Raw genomic sequence first — 22,453 nt, forward strand, 5'->3', positions numbered from 1 at the left:
ATGCACATATCTGCTACTCCACAGCACCTGAGGAACACATATGGGGAGTTTCATCTTAAATATGGCAAGCTAAAAGCAACTGGAAAATGAAGTTTGCTGCCTGAAGCATTGGGCAAAGGTTTTTTTCATCAGTTACTTCTTAAAGGAAAATCACTGGACACTTGTTTGTTCTGGAAATTCAGCTGTTTGTAAGGCTGAAACTTGTAATAATAGTAAAACATTTAATAACAAAAAACATGTAATAATTAAAAAACACGTTAATAAAAAACAAGTAATAATAGCAAAGCCATTGAGTTAAAAAACATGTTAATAAAAACGTAATAATAATAGAGACATTAAGTTTTAAAACATGTTAATAAAAAACATATAATAATAATAGAGCCATTGAGTTAAAAAATGCCCAATGCCAAGCATCAGCTATTATGGGGTGCCCAGGTCAGATGCAAAGGCTCACCTGTGAGTATTTTGGGATGTGCTGTGAGTCAAGTATTTAGGGAAACACCCAGCAGATTGGAAAATACCCATTCTGTTAGAAAGAAATCTTATGCGAAATATTTTCTTTTTATTTGCAGCTTTTCTGTGTGGTTGAGGCTTAACCTGTTCCTTTCATTCCTCCTGCCCTGAGCTCCCATCTGCCTCTGTGCACAGTTGAACCAAACAGAATTCAAATTCCTTTCTGAGCTGAAGCCAGTTCAGTCCTGGTTTGTGCTGGGGAAGCTTTGCTGTGTAAATTCCTTCTGCTCTTTCTGTGTTTTCTGCTGCTAAAGAGATACGTGAGCTGGTTGTGGGTAGATCTGAGGAGAGGGAGGGTGGGAGGTGCTCCCCAGGATCCTGTTTTCCATGGGTGGGATGGCACAGGGGGGCTGTGACACGAGCTCTCGGCGGCTGTCGCCGGTGATGGTGGCTGTGTTCCCCCTGTGCTTTCTGCCTCTTCCAGCCATTTGGATGGATCTCCTCCAGCTCCTGGGCCAGCAGAGCGTGGCTGAAGGCAGTGGTGGGATGCTTTGAAGGCAGGCAGTGCCTGTGTGTGTGCTCCTGGTGGCTTTGCTGGCCGGTGACACGAGGCACAGAGGCAGCAGCATCCCCTCGCTTTGGTCCTGCCTACAGAACCCGCAGGGCTCCCTAACAGTAACTGTGACCAACTTTCTTTTGTGCTTTTTTCCCTTTTTTCCCCCCTTTGTTTAAGACTGAGCTTTGTTTCTGGCTCTGCAGGAAGCTGGTAGCCTATGGCAAGGGACTGGGGAGATAAGACTTCAGTAAGATAACTAAATGAAAAGGGCAGCAGTGAAAAGATGGTGCTGGCTTTTGACTGGACTGAAACTTGATATACACAGCAGCCCAAATGCAGGTTCCCCACAGCTCTCAAATATTCTCTGTTCATCTGGGATCGTGCTCTTCCAGCTGCATTTTTCCATGTGTGGGTGCTGGAGTGGGGGGCAGCAGCAAAGCCCCAGCAGAAATGAGTGACCAGAAGAAACCAGAGCAGCTCTGGAGTAATTAAAGTGCTGAGGGGAGCACAGGTGAGGAATTAGAGGGAGATGAAATCCCTGCCTGTGCCTGTTAAGCAGATTGTGCAGACAGAGCAAAGTCCTGTGGCTGAGGCAGTTTTTGTGTGAGAATTTGGGGAGCGAGGGAGGAGAAGCCGTGTCCTGGTAATTGGTGCATCTCAAAGGTGTGCATGGGCCCAGCTTCAAAAAGCCTTCATGCTGCACAGATGATTATGTCATGGCCTAGAAATCTTCCTGCTAACTTGGCTTTTCCTCCGAAAGATTTACATTTGCCTGGTTTCATCCGGGTCACAATTTCCAAAGGGAAGTTTTGATTTTATTTTCACTGGTCTGTGCAGCAGCAGCCAGGCTTGGGAAGCTGAATTAAATCACAAGCCCAGGAGTGCTTCTGAGGCTCCTCTGCGAGTGGAAAGAGCAGGATTGTGTCACTGTGTGCTGAAACTGAGGGCTCTCTTATGAAAAGATGATATTCAGAAGTTGACTTTTTCATTTGTTCATCTCAAGAAGCCAAATTTTGCAGCTTTAATCCTTTGCTGGTGATGTTTGTGTGCTCCTGGCTGAGCCTTTCCAGACCAGATCTGCTTAGGCCACTTGTCCTCCCACAGCTCACACCAGTCCTAAATGGATTCCTGAGTTTGCTTGGGTTCACCTGTTGCATTCAGGCAAAAAGGTGAAAAATAAAGAGTCAACCACAGAAAATAATCAGCGTTACTTGTTCGGACTTGTGGTCAAAGTTAAATTATTCTTTAAAATTATATTATTATTTAAAATAGTGTTTAAAGTAAATATTATTTGAAATGCTGCTGCAGTTGCAATTTTGAGTGGTGGAACTCCAGTTTGGGTTGGTGTTGGTGCTCCCAGCTCTGCTTCCAGCTGTGGACACCATCACACAAAATTCCTTTGGAGGTTGGATAAACTCAGCAGCTGCAGGACCCTTTGAAATGCAGAGGTTTTTTTGTTAAAAATCAGTCACTAACATTTTAAATAGGTTTTTTTTTTAAGTCATGGTGTGTTTTACAAGGGGTGTTTGGGAGGTGTGAGGAGCAGACAAGGCTTAGGGATGTGCAGGATACATGGTGGGAATGCTCCAAGTAAAATGAGAGGTGAGAATGGCTTTTCTGACGGAGTTTTGGGACTCTTGACCTTCATACATGTCCAAAGCTGATTTTTAGCTGGTCTTTGTTGCCACATTTGCATTTTTGTGGAGTCACACAGCTCATTTGACACCAATGTGTGTGTTAAGATGTGGAACGAGAGGCAGGGGAGAGTGGGATGCCTCAGAAGTAGAAGGAAAATAGCCTCCACCATCAAATGTGGTGTTTTGTGAGGGCAAAGTGCATTTGGCATCCTGGGGGCAGAGGTTTGGTTTGCATTTTTTACAGCCACACCAATAATGGGACATGCAGGAACCAGCCCAGCTTACAGGGAAGGCTCTCAGGGCACCCCAAAAATTGTGTTGTCAGCCAGGAGTGATGAATTACATAAAAATGAGCTGGTTTGGTGATTCCCCACATTTTCAGAAAGAAATGGCAAAGCAGAGCAGGACTTGTGTGTTCACAATTAAATATTGGGCTGTTGTTTTTTTTGTGGAATTATAAATTTTTTTGTACTGGTGTGCCCTGGTGAGGAGGGTTTGATGGCCAACTAGGTGCCAATATCCACAGGAGTGTTCAGGTCTGGGGCAGGAGAAGTCACAAATTTGTTTCAGGAGAAGATTCTGGTCCACACAAAGGGGATTCCCTTTGGAGAAACATAATTATCAGGTAAATATCATATGGTCGGGCATATATTTCATATTTATCAAGGATTTATCAAGCATATGGATAATATCCTTGATAAATTCAAGATAATGTAAAAATATAAATATAATATTTTTATATCTAATGTAAAAATATAAATAAAATACACAAAATATGAAATACTATTTTGTATGTGAATATAGTGCACTTAACACTCAGGAAAATTGCTTTCACTGCTTTAAAAAAATGAAAATTCAATATTTCCTGGATCATGCAGTTTTTGTGCAAGAGTACATTGGACAGCAGTTTGAGAAGCATGGAAATAAATCTTGGCTCATTTTGGGATTTGAGGGGTTGCATTTCAGGCCACAGTTTAAAAATGTGAGCTTTCTTTAAGCCAGAACTCAGCTGCAGTGGAACAGTGATGAGACTCCCAGCAGTCCAACACGATGCAGCATTGAGGTGGGTGCACAACTTGGCAAAATAGAGAATTTTGGAGAAGAATGATAAGAATATATTATAAGAATGATAAGAATTCAGTAAGTAGCAGGAGATGCTTAAGGGAGTTAATGAAATGTTAATGATTTAGAGGGGGATGGAGGGGGTGGCAGGCATTTGGAGGTGATCTCCCTGGAAAAATGGGATCTTGTAGTTCAACAAAGTGCTCCTAAGAGCAGGAGTGGGGGATGGAGGGTGCAGGAGCAGGGAGGAGGTATTTTGGTTTGGACTGGGTATTTCTTCAGCTGTGCAGTCTTTTCCCAAGGAAAGCAGTGATTCCCACCACAGGCTGTGGGGCAGGGCAGGGGATGGAATGATCTCAGTTGCTTTTTTGCTTTCTGGATTCACCAAAGCTCTGCTAAGGAATCTCACAGCATTCCCATTTTAAAATATTTCCTCCTGTTTCACCTTGAGTCCTCTCAGCACTGCAGAAATCAGCTGAGCTCAGGATCTCATTCCAGGGCTCTTTCCTCCCTGTGCCCTGCTCCCCTCCTGCATTGCTGGATGTCCATTTCTGTAAGTTTTCCCTTCAGAACAAACCCATCATTTTTCACCACAGGATATTTACAGCTTCAATCAGTGCCAAATTCAATTGGCTTCTGATCTCATGGCTGGAAGTTATAGATGCAGATATTATTTGCACTGTGGTTAATTATGGAGCAATCAAACTTTGGCTTTTCCACTGTAATTTCCTCTGCCAGCTAATTTAATTAATCACCCCCAGCTCAGCTCTTCCAGCTGCGACCGGCAGGGTCATTAATTAGACATGTGGTGGTAGCTCACAGACCAGTTCCTGTGAAGGGGCTGCTGCCCACTTCAGCTCTGAGGGAGCTGCAGCTTTTTTTCCAGGCATCCAGGCAGGATTGGAGGGGGCTGCCAGCTTGTTGGATCCCTCAGAAGCCGTTCCCAAAAGACAGAGCATAAGCAAACATCAGCATTGCAGGGACTGGGATCAGATGCCCACCAAGATGTAATTTAGGGGCTCACCCAGCAGTTCTCATTCTGGTCTCATCCAGGAGCTAAAAAACAAATGCTCAGGAATTCTACAGAGCTCCTTCTGACTGCTGGTGTTTGTCAGATGGAAGATATTTTAATTGCCAGGTCACATCAGCAATAGCAATATTTTTTTCCTCATTATAAAAGCTGTGCAAAATACCCAGCAAAGTCTGTCACATTGTTTAGATCTCAGAATAATCATTAATTCCTTTTCCTTCAGGATAGAAGAATATTTTACAGGAAACAAAATGGGTTGATACAGCTTAGGAGTCTCATCCTAAGCATGATCAACAGAGGGCAAGTGATTTGTGATATGGGATAGCCCTGCAAAGTCCAAGCATTTTTCAGGAAAGGCAGCAGATCCTTGGTGTTTGTTCTGTGTGGATAGCTGGGAATACACACCCTGCCTTTGGGTTGTGCTTTGCATCTAAAATATCATGGATTCATGGAATGGCTAAAGTTGGGCAAGCCCTCCAAGATCATGGAGTGCAGCCCTTGACCCAGCACTGCCAGGTCCCTAAATACCACATCCAAAAATCCTCCAAATCCACCATGTTTCACACTGGGAGCTTTCAGCACCCTTTGTTTTACCACCAGGATCTTCCTTGTCCTCCTTGGAGTGCCACCAAAGCCACTGGTGTTCCCATGCTGGCTCCTGGAGTTGGAAAAGCTGAAAATCTTCAGGATGCTTGTAGCAAACACAGACACAGACAGGCAGGGAGGTTTGACTGCACTTGGGTTTCAGACCTGTTGCAAAGCTGTCGTGTCTGATCAGTGCCTGTGTCTGCCAGCAGTGCATTGCTGATGGATTGGCTGGAGTCTCCCCCACTTCTTTTCACAATAGACAAACTCAGCTCAAGACAACTGTTTTAATCATGCTGGCTCACAAAGCCTCCTTTCAGCCTCTTCTGTCCAAAACATCCATCAACCCCGCCCAGAAATAGCAAACTGAAAATAAAAAAATCTGTTCTCTTCAGTGCTTAACTGCAAGTGCCTTTTCAAAGAGCAGAACAGCCCTGTGGGCTCACGTGAGCTCCCCTCTCTGAAGGAGAAGGTGCTGCTGGTCCAACCCTCCATTCAAGTGCATCCTGCTCTCCTCTGGTGGCTTTTTCCCTCCCTTGTCTCTCTCAGAAGGTTCCCTCAGTCTGAGCTGTTTTGGGGAAGATGCTTTTAGTACAAAGCCCCTTCACACTCAGGGAGAGCTTTAGGGATTCTCACAGAGACACAGCAGAGTTCCAGAGTGAAAGGGTCACATCTGCCTCTGCCAGCACTGGGGGATTGTTGACAATAACATTGCTGGGGAAGCTCTGGAAGAGAGATTTGTGATTGAGGAGAGAGCAGTTCTTCCTTCAGAGGAGCTCTCTCTACACCTTGCTGAGGAGCACTGTGTTAGGGACGTTCCTTTGGGAGCTCCTCAGTCTCACAGCTGGAAAGGGAATGGGGCCCAGGGAATGTGTGTGCACGTAGAGACAGAAAATCATGGAATTGTTAAGGTTGGGAAGAACCTCCATGATCACCAAGTCACACCTTATATATTTTATATGTATTGCAGCTTTATGGGATGGATGGATGGATGGATGGATGGATGGATGGATGGATGGATGGATGGATGGATGGATGGATGGATGGATGGATTGATAGATTGATAGATGATAGATAGATTAGATAGATAGATGATAGATAGATAGATAGATAGATAGATAGATAGATAGATAGATAGATAGATAGATAAAAATATATCTATTATCACTTTATCTTAAGAAGGTACGGCTAAATAATTTGACACCCAGAAGTAGAACAGCTGCCAGCATTAACTGGATGATAATCCTCCACAAAGACCTGGCACTGGAACAACCCCATTGCTCACTGAAGAAAGCCAGCATCCAAAATTCCCAAAATAACCATCAGTGTTCTGTAGGCAAGCTGGAGAATTAGTTTGGTTTTTTAACTCTGGAAAAAAAATTGGAATTGCACTTGGTCTTGATCAGCAGACTGTAATCACCCAGTGCTGCTTCACCCTCGTGTCACTTGGTTTTGTTTTATTTGAGCAATAAATACCTTAAATCTCCTCAGAGTTATTGCATGTCTTCTGTGGGGACTCATCACCGTCCTGCCAGGCATTCATCAAGGCTCCCAACGAGCCACCACATGAAGTATTCCTCTGCTCCTTATCAATCAGTTTGCTTATAACTTTACTTTTTCCTCCTAAAGTAATCAAAATTTGATATTCCACAGATTGCAGAAAATTGTCACTGCTGTATCCTGTGCTAATCCATCATGGGAAACAGGCATAATTTGGGCATCAGAAGAGCATTAAATGTTTAAATAAGCAAGAGAGTCCATTTACTGCTCCAGATGACAGGGCAGAAAAATGTTTGGACCCCAGGTACGTTGGGAATGGCACACAGAGCTCACGGAGCAATGGGGCATCCACACTCTGCAGCAGGCACCAGGGTTGCTCTGCTCCTCATGATATCTATCAAATAGTCAAAAGAAATGCTGGAGCCCAGAGAATGAAATGGGTTTTTTCAGTGAAGTTCTTTCAATTCTTTGTAAAACATATTCCACGTGGTTAAAGTATCCATCGCTTTCTTGTAGCCTCGTTTTTCTCTGTACAAACAACTTCTATTAATAATGAGAGAGGGGGAGAAAATGTCACTTTGTGCTGTAGGCTTGATACTAAAACATGCACCTTTGCCATCTGCAGCTCTTGAAATAGCTGCTCTGATGGTAAATGGGACCATCAGACCATCTCTGTGTGTGTGAGCTGTTCCACAGGCTCTGAGCAGCCTGGGATGGTGGGAGGTGTCCCTGCCCATGGCAGAGGGGTTGGAATGAGATGGTCTTGAGCGTCCCTTCCAGCCCAAGCCATTCTGATACTCAAAATGCAGAGGGTGGCTGCTCTTGTTTCTTTATGAAACAGCAGTTCCAGTGGATTGGAGGGGGGGGAAATTCTCTACAGAGAGGGTGAGGTGTGCCTTTATGTGTCCCTGAGGCTCCTTGGTGGAGCAGTGATGGTTTTATGGCAAGCTTCATGGTCCTGTCCTGGTTTGACAGAGCACCAGCAGGCTGGATCATGGTTTGTGTATTCACAGCCCCCAGTTTTGTCCCCTCCTTTTTGAGTCAAGTGGTGTTTTAAACCAGTTTCCCCTTCTGGCAGTAGCTGTGTCTGTCCCATTGCTCTTTGCACGGTGCCACAAAGCAGCATCTTGGCTTTCACAGGGAATAAATGCCACGTGGCATCCATGGAGCTGGGCCCCAACCAGGGGCACATCTTCCCTTCCCAGTAACAAAACACCCTTGAATTAGAGTGTGAACCTTCCTTTTAAAGGGTGGCTGGCCAGGGGAATCACCAAGACTGGAGATAGTCACTGTGAGCCAGTGCAAAGAGCAGATCAAGTCCTCACGAGGTTCATTTGCAATGAGTCTGTCTGTTTTGATGAGATTAAAAAATGCATTTTATTTAAAAATATGACCCCTTTTTGAGTCAACTGGTGTTTTAAACCAGTTTCCCCTTCTGGCAGTAGTTATGTCTGTCCCATTTCTCTTTGCATGGTGCCACAAAGCAGCACCTTGGTTTTCCAAATGCCATGTGTAATCCATGGGCAGTACCAGGGTGTTGTGCACCAACCAGGGGCACATCTTCCCTTCCCAGTAACCAAACACCCTTGAATTAGAGGGTGAACCTCCTTTTTAAAGGATGGCTGGCCAGGGGAATCACCAAGACTGGAGACCCAGTGCAAAGAGCAGATGGAGCTGTCCCTGCCAGTATCTCAGAGGAAGGTGCCCCAGGAGCCAGGGAAGGTGCTGATTGTGGTTTTCAGTTCCTCTGCTGTTTTCAGCCCTCCTGCCACAAACACAGCCCAGCCACCCTGGCCTTGAAAGGATCCTCAAGCCTTCCCTTTCCCCCCCTGCACCGCTTCAAAAACACAGCGGCTGACAGTCCAAATGTTTGAAATAATTGGATTCTGCATTCTAATTCATCTGTAAAGTATTCGTTGATTAAATTAGCCTAATAGATATTATTTCTTACATGACTGCATAATTTCATCCTGATTGGATCACTATGGCACTAACGAGTCCCCCCCATTTACTATTGACTCGAGAATCACAGAAGGCTGGAGATAACTATCATCTTGTTTCCATTTTTTTTCCCTTTCCCAGGCTAAAAGTTAAACTGATTTATACTAAAAAGGCACACAGCCAATGCCCAGGTACATCTGTATTTTAGTCTTTGAGACCAGTGTTAGAATAGGAAAAAAATCTTGGTTTATATAATCTTGAGCCCTCTTTTATTTACTCTGCTTCTACTCTGAAGCAGAAAGATTAACTGACCATTTAAATTCCTTTGGGGGGGGTTGTGGAAATGGAGATATTTTTAAATAAAATGCATTTTATTATCTCATCAAAACAGATAGACTCATTGCAAATGAACCTCGTAAGGACTGCACACACTTAGGGAAATGGAAATTCTCCTCTCAAGATAATGTTCCAGCCAAAGTGGTTTTAGCCTCTATTAGTAAGATTTTTTTTTTCCTTTGAGCTGCAATTTGAGTTTGTAACCAAGAGAGAGGAAGAGGAAAACAAAATTGCCTTTAGTTTCATGCTAAAGGCGAGCAGATCCTGCTCTTTAAGGAAGAGGGAGCTACAGGCTCCAGGTCCCCGGGCTTTTGTTGGGAAGGGGTTAACAGCAGGATTGGCTTCTCCCCCTGCCCCAGTGGCTGGAAACAGCTGGTGGGTTTTGTGTTGGGCCGCTGAACTGAGCAGCCCAAGGAAGTTTTTGGCAAACCCTGGGCCTGGGCAGGACAAGGAGAGGTGGGTCAGCTCAGGAAGCCGTTTCCAGGAGCCACAATGGGGGGAACAATGCCCCGCTCAGCAGGGACGCAGGGGACACCCGCTCCCAATGAATAGCTCCCCAAAACAACCCAAAGGGCTCAAAAGGAGCCAGGCCCGTTCGCTGCTGGGAATGCAATAAATTGTTTCAGGAAGTGGGAGTCTGTCCCGGCTAATGGAGCCCTGATTGACAGGAGGTTCTCATTACAGAGCCCATCAGGGGACAAAGTGAATTCCAATGTTATTTAAGAGGTTAAGTAGAAATAAGATGCAGGTGACAGCCCAAGGCTTGGGGCATCAGGCACTGCTCTTCCTAGGTTGAGGGTTTTTTTGTGGAGAGACTCCATAAAAATTTAGAATGACTGGGGGCAGGGGAGGTTTAGGAAGTAAATTTTGTGAAGGTTGCTTTGGGAGTTCTTGCATTAGGAGATCCTTGTTCTAAAAGTCCACCCAACATGGATGTTACACCCCACCTAGGCTTGGGTCAGGTTGGGTTGGTCACAGCCCCAAGCCCGCAGGAGCTCAAGGAGCATTTGGATATCACACTCAGGTATGCACAGGGTGGGATTGCTGGGGTCACTTGATGGTCCTTGTGGGTCCCTTCCAACTCAGGATATTCTCTGATAGGTTCCTGCATGTGCTTCTTCAAGGTCTGTACCCAGCTTGAGAAGCAAAATAAAAGGAAAATGCATTCCTGGCGACTCAGGCTGCCCTGTGTTCCTGAGCAGGAGGCACTTCCGTGCTGCCATAGGTTACAAAGCTAAAACTAAAGGCTGTTTCTGGCTTTGTTCAGCAAAAATGAAGCAAAGAAGAGCATCCAAAGTGCAGTGTTGCTTGCACAGAGGAGAAGCTGTGATTCAAGCTGTGGCCAGAGGTTTAAAGCAGATGCTAAACCTTACAGAGTATTTATTGGTGTATTTTTCCTCTCTCTGAATTCCCAAATGACACTTGTGGATGTCACAGGGTGGGAAGCTGAGGGAGCTGCTGATTGCTGGTATTGACAGAGCCTTGCATGGTGCATGGTCAGGTACAAGGATGTAATTTAAGCACGGGGTTCACGGCTGGCTTGCGAGTGACGGCGAAACTCCCGCGTGTGACGCGTGTAATAAATCTGCTGCGGCGCAGGATTAATGTGCTCTTCAAAGTGATTATTTACCATTTGAAGTTGAGATGTGGCTGTGCACCAGGAGGAGCAAAATAGCTGAGCACAAGGCATCAGGGAAGGGTGCTCTGAGGGGAGAAGGAGAATACCTGCCTGCATTGTTTCACCAGTGCGGTCCCGGGTAACGCTAATGAAAATTGCACTTGAAATGCAGGATTGATTTGTGATGAGCTCAGCCCTAAAGAGTACATTTGTGGAATGATAACCTGATTGGTGGTGCTGCCTCTTGAAGGGCTGAGGGGGTCTAATTGGCATATAACGCACTATAAATTTATTAGCAGCCTCTGCTTCCCCATTGGTGGGCCTTCTCCTGCTAACCACCAGGAAATTACCAATTTTCAGGAGTTACTCACTCAAGTCGTGCTGTGTCTGGGTTTTACAAAGAAATCTCCATTGCTGTTCTCTCATAAATCCTGGCTCAGAGCTCCTGCAGCTGGAAGGGGTCACTTGTGCAGTGGACAGCTTGGACACCTTGTGTTGCCCACTCAGCTTGGGCCTCCTTGGCTCGTCCCGACGCGCCACAAGCCCAAGGTGCACAAAGACCATCAGGAGGAAATGAGTCTGTTTGGCAGCCCCTGGGCTGGGAGCAGAAATTACAGGTTTTTAGCAGTCCATGTCCAGGGCTTTGATGGTTCTTATTGATACATTCAGCCCCAGGGCATCTGGGGCAGTAGAGGATATACCCACTGTTCGTTTTTGGATTTATTTTTTTTTTCAGGAGCACAATAGGAATATTCAGGAGCCAGTGTAATTATTTCAGTGAGTTCACTTTTAAGATTGAGTCACAAATTAGAAAATAATATTCACATGTTTCTTCTAATTGGTAACAGATTAGGGATATTTTATCTTTTTTTAAATAATTTCCAAATGTGGCCTGAAGAGGGATTTGCAGTGAGGTAGCTGGGAGAGAGAGAGCACTTAGGCACAAGGAATACTTGGGCAAGAGGCTTTAATTCCTCAATTCTGGCTTTAATTCAGTCTTTAGAACCCTGCACAGCTCTCTCTGAGTTGCTCTCCAAGTGGAACTTGCTGTCACTTTTGGCAGGTGTCCCCGGTGCGGATTTTCTTTGCTGTCAGGATTTCTGTGGGTTTCCCACTGTCAAACATCCACCTTATGGCTTGTAAATCATGAAAGCCCAAATCTTTGCAAGTGATTAATAGGCAGAGGTGCATTGGAAAAGCTTCAGCAGGACCTGAGCAGTTCCATGTCTTCTGAAAGCCACATCCATCTCTAGTCTCATCTTTCTGGGACACATTTGGGTGACCCCTGTGTTGCACAGCCCATTGTTGGAAATACACAAACAAACAAAAAGAAATCATTGGGATTTCAGTTTTTTAGTCAGAGGAACCTCATGGATTTCTCTGGGTGTTAACTGCTGAGGATTCTCAAGGCTTCATCCCTTTTTATTCCAAGGAAATTCTTTGTCCACTTGGCTTTTCCAGAAACATGAGCAGGTCTACCAACAGTCTTTTTTTTTTTTTTAGCTAATTATGATTTATGGTTTGAGAAGGGCATCAAACACCTGCAACCCACTAAAACAGAGGTGGAGGGAAGTCCCATCACTTGCTGAACAGTGGGAATACTTTGGGATCTCTGCCTTGCCAAAAAAGGCATCATTTTCCTAAATAAAAACAGCCATTAATAAAGGAGACTGATGGAAGGATCTGATGACAGCAACAATTTCTGTAGAGTCCTTGGCATCAGTGAGATGGTTCAGGGTGGATGTTAGGGAAATTTCTTCACGGACTGAGTGGTTAAGCATTGGAAGGGCTGCCCAGGGAGGTGGAGGAGCCACCATCCCTGGCAGTGTCCAAGGAATGAGCAGACACAGAAATAAGTGCCTTGGGCACCATGGTGTTTGGTTGAAGGTTGTACTCGATCTTGGAGGTCTTTTCCAAACTTCATGATTCTGTGGGACTTGGGATGCAAATGGGGAGACATCAGAAGGTGAGGGGAGCAGGAGGGAGAGGTCCCTGCAGCATCTCTGGAATGTGTATCCCAGAAATGCTGCCCACAGGGATTGTCCAGCTGCTTCCCAGCCCCTGGACCTTTTCCTCCAAGCTTGCCTGCCTCCCACTGCTGACTTGTGCAGAGCAAGCAGTTGGTTTTATTTGCTTGCTGCTCCAAATGTGTTTTTCTTCAGAGTCTGTGCTCAAATACAATGTTTATTACTTGTATTTTCTCTTTTATGTCTTACATAAATTCCGTGTAATGGTTGGAGGGTGTTCTTCTTCCCCAAATACTGCAAAGAGCATCATCTTACTGCTTCTACTGAAATTAAGATGCCATTAAAGCCCTGTGAAAGGACTTTTGTTTCTCCTTGCAAACCAAACTGTAGGAGCTCCTGTTAACAAAGGATCAAGAAACATTTCTGAAGGTCTTCGTGAGGCATTGCAATTAGACCAGTTTTTGATCCTCTGGTAAATATTGGGTTCTCCTGGAGCCCTCAACGTGTTTTTACCATTTTGGATCAGTTGAACTCAATGATCCTAGAGGTCTTTTCCCGCCTTATTGATTCTATGATGAAAGCCTCAAGCAAACTTTAATTTGAGACCTCTTTCTATTGCCGGCCGGGGTCTCTGCACAAATCACCAACGGGATGGGACTGCTGGGGAACGCGTCTCGAGCTCTTCATCTTCCAGCATCAGTCTCATTACATGGTTATGGCAATGGGAAGATGCCAGCAGCTCACATCCCCGGCAGCAGACAAAGAACTTCCTTGAAAAGTTATTGACCAATCACACAAAGCAAAAGCATATTGACAGTAGTTCTATCCAACCACTGTAAGCACACATACCTTCAGTCAAACAATGCTCATTATTATGAATATAGTACCTGCTTGTAAGCATTAAAATACAATCCACAGGTCTTCATTATTAAGCTTAGAACTTCCTAATATCTTGGTAGATAAACTTTTCTGTAGCTTAGGGAGGTATTCTAGCCAAGCAGTAGTACACAGACTGTTGTTCTATTTTTCTTACTTTTCTACTTTTTGTCCTTATTTTTCTACTTTTTACATAATTTTTCTGCTGACCTATCTCATGGCTACTGCTTAACTCTAATCGCACTTTGTCTGTCTCTGAGGCCTGCCTTTTGTAGCTTTCCCAAAACCCTCTGATTTTTATGGATTCCCACATCTTTCTGCTCTGCAAGTCAGTCAAGTGTCAGTCAACCCCCTCCAAGTGTTTTTTCACCCCTTCCCTCATTATTTATAAGGCACTCTCTCAGTTCTGCTGCTCCTCCACTTCCCAGCAGGCCGAGCAGAGGAGGAGCTCCATTTCTCTTCCGCGCCGTGTTTGCCGCGGGCTGCGTTCCGGAGCCGCTCACATCAGGCACTGTTGTGGAGTCCCTGATGCTGTGTGATGGCAGGAGCACAGCCCTGCTGCATGCCACACTGCTCAGCCATGGGGACACTCACACAGCCACCTCGCTCCATCCCCCTCCTGGCACACACTACTGAGATTTGTGCCTTGCAGTATTTGTGTGTCATTCCCCATCCACCGCCTTGGAGAAGTGTCACCGTCATAATTTCTGGAAAAATCTCTGTGCCCAGGATTCTTCTTCTGGAAAGCTCAGAAGCCTCAGAGAAAAATGAAAACAAGAATTAATGAAAACAAGAATTATCTGATTTGCTTCTCCTGTGTTTTGCTGCTTTGGACATGGTTTACCAACAGGTGGTTGTTTCATTGGTTTCTGCTGTGAGTTGTTTTTACTTATCGGCCAGTTATGGCCAAGCTGTGTTGGACTCTGAGGAGAGTGTCATGGGTTTTTCATTATTATCTTTTAGCCTTCTGTCTGTATCCTTTCTGTATTCTTTAGTATAGTTTTATTACAGCAATCTTTAATATAATATAGATAATAAAATAATAAATTAGCCTTCTAACAACATGGAGTCAGATTCATCAATTCATCATTTCCTTCCAACATCAGGGCACCCCAAAAATACAAAAGAGAAGGTAATTTCCTTTTTTTTTTCCTTTTTCTTTTTTCTTTTTTTTTTTTTTTTTTTTTTTTTTTTTTTTAGTAAGTAATGGTTTCCTGAGCTCCACTTAAAACACTGCTGCATTGAGCAAGGCCTTGCTGTAGGAGAAAATTAGTGCTAACGAATTGGACATTAATGGAATCTTCTGACCTGAGTAACTGTATATCAAATGGCAAATTGAAATTTCCAGTCTGTGTTTAGGTACTGGCACAATGCAGTTTGATTTATACACTTAAGACATCAGGTTAAGTGTGGTTACACACGAGTAATGAAATGCATTAGGTACGTGTTTCCAATTACTATTCCCTGCATATATATATATTTATTTATTACTGAATACAGGCAAGAAGCAAATATACTCCTTGGTTTTAGCATTTCTGTGCAACTCTTGCAGCTTTTGGCTTTTTTAAGGTAATATTTGTGGTGTGCCCAAGTGTTGAGGTTGACTACCCAGTAAATGGAAACATTCCCAATCCTCTCAGCCTCTCCTCATAGCAGAGGTGTTCCAGACTTCTAATAGTCTTTGTGGTCTCAGGACTGTGGTGAGCTCTAAATCCTTGGAGTTTACCATTGTTAGGGTTTTCCCTCTGAAATGTCACTGGCAACGCTGTTTCAAAAAATTCTGGGGCTTTTGGGGTTAGAGGAAAAGGACAACTTGTGGCTTCTTCAAGGTTTTTATTAAATCTCTAGGGACTGTTTTCATTTCACATAATGGTACAGAACAAAGGAAAAGCCTGGATTTTTATTGAGAAAAGATTTAAACAACTTGCTGGGCTTAGAGTTGTCACCCTTAAGATCTTTATTCTCAACTTAATAAGCCTTATCTTAGTACCCACAGTATCCCCTGCTGTTGTATGTCACAGTTTGTCCTTAACTTTACACGAAGTAAACCTCAGGTGTGATATATTTTATCGAGTAAACCTTAAAAATTATTAGATGGAGTGTCTTGCAATGAAAACAGAAGTTGGCTGCAATTTTCTGTGATAAATCAGAGCCCACAATTGAAGAGTATTTATCTGAAAGGCCTGAAGCCAGTAAACCTTGATGTCTTGGCCAGGCTGGTCGTTAATGCTGGGCAGTGATAAATCCTGTGGGTGTATTAATGCTTCAAGGAGTGCTGCTGCTTACTCCATGGAGGGGTAACCCACAAGTGCTGGTTTGGAGCCCTGTGTAGGGGAATGCTGTCAGGAGAGAGGGGAAAAAGGTGGAAGAACTCCTCCAAATCCGAGTAATGACGATCCTGGTAAGTGGCAGGCAAGCCGTGATTAATTTGAGAAGCACGTTGAGCTCTGCACAAATGAGTGATCTCTGTCCCTCACACACAGCAGGGCTTTTTTTTTTTTTTTCCCTGAAACACACAGCTGTGAAAGGAAAACTGAAAAATTGAATAGGAGAGTTAATGGTGGAGAAGGTCCAGAGCTGGGGAGTGCAGGAAATGAGTCCCTGACAGTGCGAGGTGCTGCTGGTGGGAAACCGCCCTCATTTCATACAATCCTGGAATGGTGAGGGTTGGAAGGGACCAAGATCATCTCCTTCCAACCTCCTGCCATGGGCAGGGACAGCTTCCAGCATCCCAGGGTGCTCAGATCCTGGCCTTGAACTCTTCCAGGGATTTGTGCCATTTGGTTAGGTTGAAAAGGACTGAGAGTAGAAGTAACCTGAGTCTGGCATGACTTTGCAGCACTGAATTGTCTGTCTCCTGGACCAAAATCTGAAGAGTGTGTTGAACACAGTCCTCAGGCAGATAAGTTGCCCATCAGACAGCACCTAAATCATTTCTAGGCTGGATTACCACACTGCTCACTTGGACCAGAGTCCAAGGCAAGACACGGGCTGGCTGATCCACAGCTTTCCTATGGGGCTGCCCCTCGTCTGTCAGGGATGCTTAACTTGTGAGAAGTAATAAGCTTAATAGATAGACTTTATTTAATTATTAATGATCCCTTTCTATCCTTACAGTTCATAAAACACCCTGTAGGTTGGCAAAACACTCATAATATTGATCAGGAGCCAGAGAGATATTTATTTCCTCTTTGCCCCGGCGCGCATAAATCGCGGGATTTACAGTGGGCCCGTTTCTTCAAAGCTCTCAGTAATTAAGGGATAAATACCCATCGGTCTTTGTTTGCTGTCTGGAGCCCTCTTGTTTGCCAGGGACCTGGATATTCCCGGTGGGCTCGTGCCTTCCCCCTTAGCAACGCGGCGGGGCGGGGAGGCATGCGGGGCGCGGAGCCGCTCAGCTGCCCAGCGCTGCCTTTGCAATGCAGCAGAGGGGTCTTCTCCTGCAGAGAGAGAGGAAGCCCCTGTGTTTTCTCAGCACATTGTTCCCAGCCCCTCTTCCATGCCTCTCCTCCCAGTTCCTGCTTTGCTCGGGGCAGGAAGGCACTTTGGAAATTCCTTGCTGCTAGCCCCTTTCTTCTCGCCCTCTCTTCTTCTCCTCCCCGCTTTTGCTGTTGCAATTAAAAGCATCATTTTAATTGCATTTAACCTTTCTCCAACATTGCAATCCTGCCCCCACCCTCAGTGTTTTCCTTTTACCCATCCCAAGCCTGCATCGCCAGTCCTGTCCAAAGCAGTGCCATTTTTTTGGAATCATGTTTAATGGGGAAGCCCCGCACATGCAGCTGGTCATTAGGTGATATGTGCTCCTTGTGTGCTGGACCACGAAGCTAATGACACATCCTGGGGCTCTTCCAGGAGTTTGGGAGGTGCAGTGGCTTAGATTTACTTCATTTTCTTGGAAGAGACACATTAACCTTGTCAGCTGGCCAACAGGAGAGGAAATTTGGCAGAGCTCTTGCTGAGCTGGCCAGGTTACCACGGCGTTAAAGGGTTGTACTTCAGTGAGCAACCAGAAATGGCAACACACGGGCACAGCACCTGCACAGCCACCGTGGAGACACCACTGAGAGGCCTCCTCCCTTACAGAATTAGTTCCTGTAGCAGGAGAGAAGAAAGGATGAAAAAAAAACAGGAGCTTTTCAGTGTTGTCAGAGGTGTGGAGGATAAAGCTTCACTTCAAAGCGCCTGTAAGGAGCCTGCTCTCATTTCTGGTGGTGGGAAATCAATGCCGGGCCATGGTAAATACCTGCCGTCCACTGTCTTTCTAATTCAACCTTCAGAATTTGTTCCAGCTTTTTAACAAGTGGTGAGTAACTCTGGATAACGACATGACATTTTAGTCATCCTTTTAGTCGTGCTTTGGGAAGAGCAAGGCTGCTCTTGCACTGGAGATTTGAATTCTGATGGCAAGTTCCCAGGCTCTCCAGCCACGTGCTGTTGCCCACTCAGGCAGTTCTGGGTCGCTGCATGAGCACCACTTCTTTTCCCACCCTGCACATTCTCTTCTTGTTTGCCTGCTGGTGTGACTCCACCAAAAATCTGTGAGGGACAAGTGGAGGTGAAGGCAGAGGTGAATGGGAGCGAGGAGGAGTCAGGATGGAGGGTGGGTACCAGCAGGATAAGGCTTCTGATGGCATTGGTAGGGTGGGAAACCCAGTGCAGCACATGATGGGGCTGGGCTGTGTGGGATGTGGGCTCCTCAAGGAGCATCTCCAGTGCAAGCCCACAGCTGGGGAACACAGGGCAGCTCCTGGAGTGAGGCTGTGCTGGAAGCAAATCTGCTTTTCCTCTTCTCTGATGCTCCCTGCTTACCCTCCCCCCTTCCAGTGCCCAGTATTTATGTTTCCACATAATAATGATGTGATGTGGCTGGCAGAGTAATTTAAATAATTGGACATTATCTTGAGAAGCAAGCACCTAATTAGATCAAAATAAACGGAGAACTGAAATTTTCATCTGTTTCTAATAACCTTTTACCTGTGTACAGTGCTGCTGCTGCAGCAGGGGTTTTGTTATTCACACCACTGTGTGTTCTTGGGGTTCATGAGTGACGGAGGCTCCTGCAGGAGCAAAGAGCTTGGTGGCACTTGCTGGACAACATTGGTGACTCATTCCTGCTTCTGTGGGGTGCTTTGCAGTGATTTTCTGCTGTATGTGCCCCTTGTGTGAGGGGCAAGCTCAGTGAGGTTTGGAGTCTGCACCAGCAGATACAGATCAGGGTTTGAAGACAGTTATTTAGAGAGAAAAGGCTCAAAGAACATCTGATCTTAGGGCTCTGTTGCTCATTTCTCTAAGTTTATCTAGGAGTTCATAATGTATTCGTTTTGCTGCATATGAGGAAGAGGCAGCTCAGACCTCCCCCAGTGTTTGGTGTCATTGGGACCATCAGAGCACATGAAGATGTTTTCTACAGCACAGCAGCTTTGATTTGCTCCTGAGACAAGGACTCCACTGCTGAAAGTTCACTAAAAGAGTCTTGGTTTGGCTTTGACAACTACAGCTGAAAGTGCCTGGTATGGAGAGGGTCCTTTAGAATTGCCAGGCTTGCAATGAAGGGAGGAAGAGAGGGCAATATTTACTAGCCTTTATTTTAGGGACTGGTTCAGTGTCTTTCTCCTGATGAGTTGCTCTCCCTCACACTTCCTCGTGCTCTTCTTCAGTTGATTTATTTAAAGGTATGTCAGTGCTGGCTGAAATGAAACACTGTGCCTCCTCTTCCTGCTTATTGCTGACCGCTCCAATAATTCATTTTTTAGCTCATTAACTAACAGGGGATGTGAGCAGTGGTCCTCCAGGGAACTGCAATGAGGTTAAGTGATCTACTGCTGACAACTCTGCTCTTGGACTGGCCTTCCTTGGGGGAAATGAAACCTCAACCAAGACAAGCTGTGGATCCCAGAAGTGAAATTGGGGCATCAGAGCAACAATTGCAGTATTTGTGTCTTGTTGTCAGGGTTTCTGAGATGAATGCGAGCGGTGGAGCAGGAAAGTCCCCAGGACTTCCCATCCAAATGAAAGGGTTTGTGTCAGAGATGGAGGCAGGATGTTTGTGGACATGCCCATTGGAGAGCAGTCCCTGTGTGTTGTGGCTGTCCATGAGGTGTAGTTCAGTGTGCTTTTCCTCCCACCTCTGATAAGGTTTTGTTTTCATCCCTAACATCCAAATCTTCCTCGAGCCCAGTTTGTACTGCTGAAAAAGACCTGAATCTCACTCCATGCTGATGTCAGTGATGTGCTGCCCCAAACGTCTGGGGCCTCTGAAACACCTTTATTTTGATTTATAATTCCACCACAACCCTTGATGTGGCTCCAGAGGTGGAACTGGACCTTACTGAGTGAATTCATTTGGTGCCCAGCGCTGAGGCAGGTGGTGGCAGCACATTCCCTGTCCTGTGCCATTGGCTTCTAAAGAGGTTCCTCTTCTTTCCCCAGCCTTTTGAGGCAGTAGGACAAAGCTGAGCAGGACTGGGGCATCCCTGTCTCTCTTTCTTGCATCCTTCCAGGAGCACCAGGGTTGTGCAAATGTGCAGAGCAAATGTGAAATTGGTGCTGATAGATTTGTGAACCTGCCAGCCTGAAGCTTGGAGAGCCTCTGCCTGGACTAAGTAGTTATTCTCTGTTTAGCCTCGCTGTTACAGTTTAGGCTGAATGGTGATTGGAAGTGGGAGATTTGTGTCAAACAGCTTTTTTTCTCAATAGGAAGGGACGTTTTCTTGAGCCACCAGTGCTCTGATAGGAGTCAGAAGTTTCTCTCACTCCAAAGATGGTCTCGGGGAGAGGGAGTTTCATTTGCAGACCCTTCACTAAGCTAAAAAAAATATATTACTTAGATATCTGAGGAGTATTTTGCCTTTAGGGTGTATGGACATATGAAAAAAAAAAATTCCCAGAGCCCTGGTGTGTGTTATTGGGGGTGAACAGCACAGGTTGAATCACCTCATTTTCCAGTCTGGCACATTTTAAACATGGAGTGGATGTGTTGGTTATAGTCTCAGTAACTCTGTGTGAGTTTAAAAATCATCTGAGGTCTTTGCTAACATCCTTGAAGATATTCTAGCTGGGTATTGGGAGCAGAGCTGTTGCAAGAATGCACATTTTATTGTAGATAATTATGTGTTAGTTTATCCCTTTCGTGGCACTGGTTCTAGTTTGGCTTTTTACCTTAAAAAATGTAATTAGAAAAACCATGAATTAAAGATTCTGATAACAGAACTCCTTTTCTTCCTCCTCTCCATCTGGAATACCTGCAGCCATACTCCATTTATCAGATCCTGCCATCAAAGGTTAATTTGCAACTGCCCAAATGGGTTGTGGAGGGGCTTTTTCTTTTTGGTGTGTCTTTTAGTTTGCAGGAGCCATTCAGAGGCTTGAGGTAAAAGAAGCACTCTCTGTGCTAATTTTCTGTTTGCACTTTTGCTCTGAAGAAAAGGCCTGGCCCTGTTTGTGGGGCAAACTGTGGCCAGGGCAGGGAAGCTGTGCCTGCTTTGGGAAGCTGTGCCTGAAAGCATCCAGGCAGGTCACAGCAAGGTCACTCCACATGTCCCAGGAAATGATGCAAAACTAATCCAGATTTGCTGGTGGAAGGAGATGTTTACATAAGTATTTAAAAACAGATTAGGGCTAACCTGACACTAGATTACTGGGAGCAGTGTAAACACGGCTGAAAGGCGTAAACAGAGCTTGGCCTTTTGTACTCCAGAGGAGAGAATCTGTCACCAGGACCCAGTTGCCTGGCTCAGGTGATGTTTGTGGTTTTCACAGGCTGAGCAGATTACCTGAGGGACCTCTAAATGGGACTTTTTTTGTCTGGGGCTGCTGCTCTCAGATCATGTAATTGTATGGTAATTTTTGAAAGGGGGCGAGTGGAGGGCCTTGTTTGTAGTCCTTGTTCTGCTGTAACCTGATAGCACCAGAAAGCTTCTGATGGTTCTTTGATACATCAGGAGGAAAAGGTGCTTCAAAGCACTGGTTTGAATTTTGGCAAAACAAGAGGAATCATCCTTATGCCTTTGGGAGCATTACTCAGTTTGGAGGGGGACAAAGCCCCCATTTGGTTACTTCTGGTCTGGGTTACAGAAATTGGGTGCATTTTTTTTGCAGTGTGTTTTCCAGCCTTGAAGTGGAACCTTGTTGTGTCTTTGTGACCAAAGTGAGGGCTCTTGCCCTGACCTCTTGCTGGCCCAGGGCTTTTTAAGACCTCCTGGCTGTTATGATCTTCCAACCCCATGGATGCTGGCACAGCATCCATCAGGGAGGATCCTGAGCACTGGAACAGCAAGGTGGGCAACACAAATACTGCTAAAAATACGAGGTTTGGGTGAACTGCTCCTAAGGTTTGGCTGAACTGTTCCTGTGAGGGCTTTCTTGACATGAATTTGAAAGGGCAAACGACCTCCTTGTTGCTTGAGCACCGTGGGCTATGACACCAGCTGAGAGTGACCTGTCCCCTCTGGCTCCCCTAGGGAAGAAAAAGAGCTCTGGATCCGCGCCAAGTACGAGCAGAAGCTCTTCCTCGCCCCTCTGCAGTGCCTGGAGCTCTCTCTGGGCCAGCACCTCCTGAGGGCCACGGCCGAGGAGGACTTGAGGACGGTGATCCTGCTGCTGGCCCATGGCACGCGCGACGAGGTCAACGAGACCTGCGGCGACGGCGACGGGCGCACGGCCCTGCACCTGGCCTGCCGCAAGGGCAACGTGGTGCTGCTGCAGCTCCTCATCTGGGTAAGGGCTCCTCCACCTCGGGAGGGTGGGCCAGGGCTGCTCCTGGAGGGGTTCACAGCCTCTTCATGTGGGCAAGGACTCGCTGCCCTCCCTCAGCAGGATGGGCCGGGGCTGCTCCTGAAGGGCTTCATGGCCTCCTCATCTGGGTAAGGGCTCCTGCCAGGGCCAGGGCCC

At 45.7% G+C, this 22,453-nt stretch overlaps 1 protein-coding gene across 10 annotated transcripts in view; it reads left to right on the plus strand.

Annotated features, from left to right (window-relative positions):
* AGAP1 (ArfGAP with GTPase domain, ankyrin repeat and PH domain 1) overlaps positions 1 to 22,453 on the plus strand; it is a 329,181-nt gene that overhangs the window by 297,925 nt on the left and 8,803 nt on the right. For all 10 annotated transcript variants that reach the window (XM_063162741.1, XM_063162742.1, XM_063162746.1 and 7 more), the window contains one exon: positions 22,024 to 22,279. In XM_063162741.1, coding sequence (XP_063018811.1) covers positions 22,024 to 22,279 — 256 coding nt within the window. The remainder of the gene's footprint in view (positions 1 to 22,023; positions 22,280 to 22,453) is intronic.

The sequence above is a fragment of the Melospiza melodia genome, chromosome 8 (genome assembly GCF_035770615.1).
Source record: "Melospiza melodia melodia isolate bMelMel2 chromosome 8, bMelMel2.pri, whole genome shotgun sequence".
In the NCBI taxonomy this organism is placed as follows: domain Eukaryota; kingdom Metazoa; phylum Chordata; class Aves; order Passeriformes; family Passerellidae; genus Melospiza; species Melospiza melodia.